The sequence below is a fragment of the Lipotes vexillifer genome, unplaced genomic scaffold (assembly GCF_000442215.2).
Source record: "Lipotes vexillifer unplaced genomic scaffold, Lipotes_vexillifer_v1.1 scaffold84, whole genome shotgun sequence".
NCBI lineage: Eukaryota > Metazoa > Chordata > Mammalia > Artiodactyla > Lipotidae > Lipotes > Lipotes vexillifer.
Window position 1 is genome coordinate 328474 of NW_006783414.1, and position 6408 is coordinate 334881.

Consider the following 6408-nt stretch of genomic DNA (forward strand, 5'->3'; position numbering starts at 1 on the left):
TTTTTTTTTTTTTTTTTTTTTTGCCTTGCCACACGGCATGCGGGATCTTAGCTCCCCAAACAGGGAGCAAACCCATGTCCCCTGCAGTGGAAGTGCAGAGTCCTAACCACTGAACCACCAGGGAAGTCCCTTAATGCTCGTGACATTTTGAGGGAGGCATTATTCTTCTAAATGACAGATGGGAACTGAGGCACAGAGAGGGTAGGTGGGGCTTGCTATGGGAGGTACCAGGAGGGTGGCAGTGGCCTTGAAGACATGCCGGGCCATTCCTGGGAACTGTGGAGAATCCAGCTTCTGGAGGGAGGGCAGGACAACTATAATGTTTTTGCTCTCAACATTCAAAGGTGATCTGTTTGCCAGCCTTTCAGAGGATCCTTTTCCCTGGGACCCTTAGAGCTGTTTCCAATAAACACAAAAAATCAATCAGAAAAGCCTTCACCCCATCCTTTCAGTCCACCTGTCTCTGGGCCCCTCCCTCTGGTTGCACACAGTTTTCCCAAACTGAAGGGCTCTGTCCATTTCTCTGGCTGAGCCGCGGGGGTGGGAGTGGGGAGGGTGTGCATTTCAACATTTCAGCTCTTGTTGAGGGTCTCACCAGCACAGGTGCTATGCCACATGCTAGGGACACAGAACTCCTCTCTCTCCTTAGGAAATGTAGATGAATGACCACAGGGTGTGGTATGGTGTGTGCTCTAAGATCAGCATGAGCTAAGAAAGTGCTCTGGGGTCAGCCAGGAGGGAGCTCCCACTTCTGCCGGCAGGTCCAGGAGGTTGGACTGAGGCTTGGAGGATGAAGATTGGGGCGGGGGTGAGGTGCAAAATCAGGCAGCTGCAACAGCATGAGTGACAGCATGATATCAGCACGGCCTTCCAACCGGCTCCTGAGTCCACTCCTGCCCTGACCCCTGCTGCCACCCTGGGTTTACCAGGAACAGAAAGAGTTTTAAACACAAACAAGATCAAATCACTTCCATCCTTAAAATCCTTCGATGGGCCACAACAGTGAGAGGCCCACGTACCGCATAAAAAAAAAAAAAAAAAAAAAAAACCTTTGATGCATGGCACTGCTCCTAGGGGGGGAAAAATCCACCTTCTTACCGCGGCCTCTTGTCTTAGCAGGTTTCTTCTTCCCCTCCTCTGTGCTGCAGCTACACTGGCCTCCTCCCAGGTCTTTCATGCCTCAGGGTCTTTACACTTGCCGTTTATTCCCTTTGCAGGACAGCTCAACCCTGTTGTCTTTACCCTGCTAACTCATCTTGCCGGAGGCAGCTTCCAGATCATTCCCTAGAGACCTTTTCTGTGAACTTGTTTAGCCAAGATTTAAGAAAGATGACATGGGGCCTGAGCTGGGTCTGTTTTCTTTTCTATTGCTTCCTGGCAGGAAGTACAGGTAATACAGTGCCGGTATGTTTATACAAGACCATAAATATTTGTTGAATGAATGGATGTTCATGTTAGGTCCTGGCCATCCAGTATGGCTAGAGGAATACAACTTTTGAAACTGTGCATCCCTGTCTATGAAATTGATTTAGTGGATGATCCCCAGAATTCTTCAAAAATGAAATAGGACAGAACAAAAATAATCAGAGCACACTGAGGTAAAGGATGTTCTGGAGATTGTTGTGAGGTTATGTATGTATCTGTGTATGTGAGTAGGTTACAGTGTAGCAGTAAAATGTATTTCTCCAAGAATAGCCAAGATGAGTCTGAAGCAGAACAGGCAGGGCGGACCTGCCCTTGCAGATGGAGCTGCAGTAACCAAGACAATGTGGCATTGGGTGAAGGACACACACAAAGTGACAAATGGAACAAAGCAGAAAGCCCAGACACAGACTCCCACACGACAGGGCATGTCAGAGCAGTGGGGAAAGGTGAAACCGGAAAAAAAAAATTCTCCACGTGAAAAGTTGGATCCTACTTCACACATACACACGCACACATGCAGTGCACACACACACAATCACCTCCTAATAGATTCAAAGAACTTAAATGTCAAAAACAAATTTTAAGACTCTTAGAAAATATAGACGAATGTCTTTTAGACCTTAGGATAAGGATTAGGTATCTTAACATAGCCCCGCCTCTGTGTTAAACAGAACACAAAAAAGCATTAACTATAAAAGATTGCTAAATCTGACTGTATTACAATTAAGAACTCTGGTTCCCTCAAACACAGCTCAAAGAATGTGAAAAGTCAGGTTACAAACTGGGAGCAGGTTTTCATGATGCCCTGACAAGATTAGTGTCGAGAATCACAATGAACTCCCACAAACCACAAAAGAAACAGCACAATGGAAGTGTGGGGTGGGGGTGGGGGAGGTGAGAGCAGGTGTTTCACGGGGAGGAAACACACGAAAAGATGTTCAGCGTCCTCAGTGATCAGCAAAATGCAAATCAAAGCTAGAATGAGTTAACCATTTTATACCTATTCAGAAAAAAAAAAAGAAAAAAAATTGGGTTGGCCCAAAAGTTCATTTAGGTTTTTCCATAACATCTTACAAAAAAACTTGAGCTAACTTCTGGCCAGCCAGTAAGAAGCCTGACAGCACAAAGAGGGCATTTACAAATTTCTACACTGCTGATGGGATTGCAAATTGGTACAGTGACTTTGGAAAGAGTATGGCATTTTCTCTAAAGCTGAACATTCACCTAGCTTTATCCAGCAATTCCACTCCTAGGTGTATTTCCAAGAGAAACGGGTCCACAGGACACTAGAAGACAGGTGTAAGAGTGTTCACAGAAGCACTGGTCACAACAGGAGAACCATGGAAACAGCCCAAATGCCTCTCAATGAGAGAATGTGTGAATAAACCATGATACAGCCCCCAGTGGAATATCATACAACAGTCAAAGACAAGTGAAGCACAGCAACAAGAGATAACATGGATAAACTGCAGTGTTTAAGTGAAAAAAAATCCCCAAAGATTAATCCCCAAAGATATATGTTAAAAACAACTAAAATAGAAATATTTACAGTTGTTCCTCCGCATCTGTGGGGGATTGGTTCTAGCATCCCCACAGATACCAAAATCTGAGGATGCTCAAGTGCCTTATATAAAATGGTGTAGTATTTGCATATAACTTACCCATATCCTCCTGAATACTTTAAATCATCTCTAGATTACTTATAATACCTAATACAATGTAAATACTATGTAAATAGCTGCCAATGGGGCAAATTCAAATCTTGCCTTTTGAAACTTTCTGGAAAATTTTTTTCTGAATATTTTCCATTCTGTGGTTGGTTGAATCGTCGGATGCAGAACTAGAGTATATGGAGGGCTGATGGTACTTTCAAGAGTATAGAAAACTTTTTTTTTTACTATAGAAAAAGGAAAGTTTGGGAACCATGACACAGGATTCTGGGTGATGATTTCCTCTATTTGGGGGAAACTGGATGGGTTCCTAGGAGGGATCATGTGATTAGATGCTGGTTATTGTCAATGCTAGCTTTTTATTTTAGGTGATGGGTTCATAGGTGCTTATTAGATTATTTAAAATAACTAAGTAAAGGGATTTCCCTGGCGGTCCAGTGGTTAGGATTCTGCACTTTCACTGCCAAGAGCCCGGGTTCAATCCCTGGCCGGGGAACTAAGATCCCACAAGCTGCTTGGTGTGGCCAAAAAATAAAATAAAGCTGCAGAAATGTAAATGGGCCATTAATAGATCAATGATGAGAGTGGGTCTTAAGCCAAAAACTATGATTAAATCAACTATCTCTACTTAAGGGCCAAAAAAACAATAAAAATAAAATGTAATTTTTACCATGGGTGGTGATAAAAGAAAGTATAAAAGCTAGAGCACAGGATGAATGGACACGTGGGGTGTAGAGGTGGGAAACCCATGAGCAGCGAGCAGGGTCAGGGGATGGCACTCAGGTGGTGCAGGGATATGCAAGGGGCACAGGGGCACAGAGGGTGCATGGGGGCCTGAAACGCTGCCAGGGCACCTTTGGACCTGCCTTTTTTTTGGGGGGGGGCATGTGGCAGGAGGGATCCTAGTTCCCTGACCAAGGATTGAACCCGTGACCCCTGGAGTGGAAGTGCAGAGTGTCTCAACCACTGGACCACCAGGGAATTCCCCTAGACCTGCTTTGTTAAGAAAGCATGCAGTTGCTTGTTCTAATCTAGCCTGATTCCAAAGAACACAGGGCGATTGATTTCTTTGTGTAGCCAAGAGTCTGGCTGTCCCAGTTTGCTGCCTTCCCCGTCACCTGGTTGGCCAGAGGGACGGTATCAGCTGCTCACCTCTCTGGGGTGCGTGGGTGGCTCCTGGACAGGAGGTGAGGTTTAAACAAAGCCTCGCTGCTCTTCCCAGGATTGCTCCGGCCTTGCGTGGGCCCTGCCCTGCCCTGCCTCACAGAGCAGGGGACTCCGGAAGCTGGGCCCGCCTTTTGGTGGCAAGACACGTGGGCTGGTGGCTGGGGGCTGGGGGCTGGAGGCTGAGACTATTGGTTGGGTCCTTTCTGTCCCCCACAAGTGACCCTGTCCCCCTCTGACCATGCTGTCCCCATTGCTCCCCACGCCTAGGTCCACAGTATTAGGGACCCAGGAATCTCACAAATGATGTTCTTGGTGGGTCTCCTGTGCTGCCACCAGGCTTTTTTGTGGGGAGTGGGGTGATGAGGGGAGTTTCCCATCAGAGATAGAAAGGAATCTGTTTAAATTAGGGAATCATAAAAGGTAACACACAAATGCCTTGAACATTTTGTTTCCATTTAAAACGTGTACATGGAGGGAAGGCCAAGGCCTCTGCTCAAGGGCGGCCTCCCGTGGGTGTCTGGGCAAGCCCACTGGTGCGGCATCTTTCCCGTCCTGTGGGCTCACCCCTGTGTTCTCCTTTCCATCCCCCAAAGAGCACAGGAGTCTTCCCCCCACTCGCACCCCTTCTGGCCCATTTGCCTGAAAACTGGGCTACACCCTTCAGCTTTTCATGGAAATACAGCCCTTCCTTCCAAGGAGCAGCCCCAGACTGCTAACCTATTTGGTTAGAAGAGGCAGGTGTCACACCTGTCACAGGTGGAGCCTCTAAGGCCCCAGCAGCTGGTGACTCACATCAGCACAGAATTGGGGACACTGGCACTCGGCCCCTTTGGGCCTCCACAGGGATCTTCTAAGGGGCCATAATCAGCGCACCAGGAGGGAACACTGACCAGAGGCCCGGATTCACTCTGCATCTTAACTACTCCCCTGCAAACATTTGCTGGTCTCTGAGCTTCAGTTCTCCCATCTGCGGGAGGGGATAACCAGGGTTTGGGCCTGGGTGGAAGCAGCCGGTGCGGAGGAGCGGTGGGCACACGTTAGTGGCCCTTCGGGCGCAGGGTGCCCAAGGCCTCCCCATCCTCGGCCCTCACTCTCTCTCCTCTCGCCTCCAGCTTCACCTGGCTCTGTGGGCATGTGCACAGGAACATCCTCTCCAAGTTCACGGGCCAGGCGGTGGAGCTGTTTGACGAGGAGTTCTGCCACCTCTACGCCTCCTCCAAGCCCGTGATGGGCCTCAAGTCGCCCAGGCTGGCCGCACCCCTCCAGCCCAGAGCAGCCCCCAGCCTCCGACCCGGCCGCCTCAGTGGCAGTAGCTGCTCCACCAGCAACGGCACGTCCTCCAACCCCTTCAGCAGCCTGTCGACAGGAAGCAACCCCCAGAACCGGAGTCTGTCCATGTCCTCGGGGCCCGGCAGCCCCCTGGCCCCAAACCCACCTCTGGCCCCCAGGTTCCAGCCCTATCATGGCCCTTGGAGGGCCCTGACCTCACAGGCCCACTTCTCCCCGAGGCCCCATGATGGCCTGTTTGCTCTCTACAGCAACCTCAACGGCTACAGGCCTACGCGGCTGCAGGTCGAGCAGCTTGGCCTGGTGCCCAGGGTGGCCCACACCTGGAGGCCCTTTCTACAGGCCTCCCCGAATTTCTGAAGGGTCCCTTCCTCCAGCTGACCTCCCCAGGGCCAAAGCTGGGCATTCTTGGATTTTCTGGCTCAAGGACCCTACTTTAACCAGTGGCCCTTTGAACTAAAGGCACTTGGACGAAACCGTTGCCTGTGTTTGAATGTTCCCAGGCCTCAGACCGTTCGCTTGCTGACCCCCACACTTCCCTGGGTTCCCCTTTCTAGTATGGCCTATGCAGCACATTCCAGAAGTTTCCAGGGAGGTGGGGGGCAGGGAGCTAGAGGACAAAATCATGAAAATAGAGCCCCTTTCTCCAAAGAGCAGCCAGTGCTTTCATATTAACATTTTCCAAATCTCTGTAATGTGAGAAGGGGCTGATGCAGCCCAAGTTTTACATATGGATAAACTGAGGCACTGAGAGGCAGGGGGTGGGTGTGACCAAGGTACTCCTGTGTCCCAGTGCCCAGGGGTGGTCTGCTCCCCAGAGATTCTGGAGAGGCAGATTCAGGAGAAAGTATGGGGACAT

General features: G+C 49.5%; 1 protein-coding gene across 1 annotated transcript in view; it reads left to right on the top strand.

Annotated features, from left to right (window-relative positions):
• SACK1A (scaffolding CK1 anchoring protein A) overlaps positions 1-5909 on the top strand; it is a 21180-nt gene extending 15271 nt beyond the window's left edge. The window contains exon 4 of the mRNA XM_007456034.1: positions 5375-5909. Within this exon, the coding sequence (XP_007456096.1) occupies positions 5375-5909 (535 nt within the window). The remainder of the gene's footprint in view (positions 1-5374) is intronic.
• Positions 5910-6408: the final 499 nt, after the last annotated feature.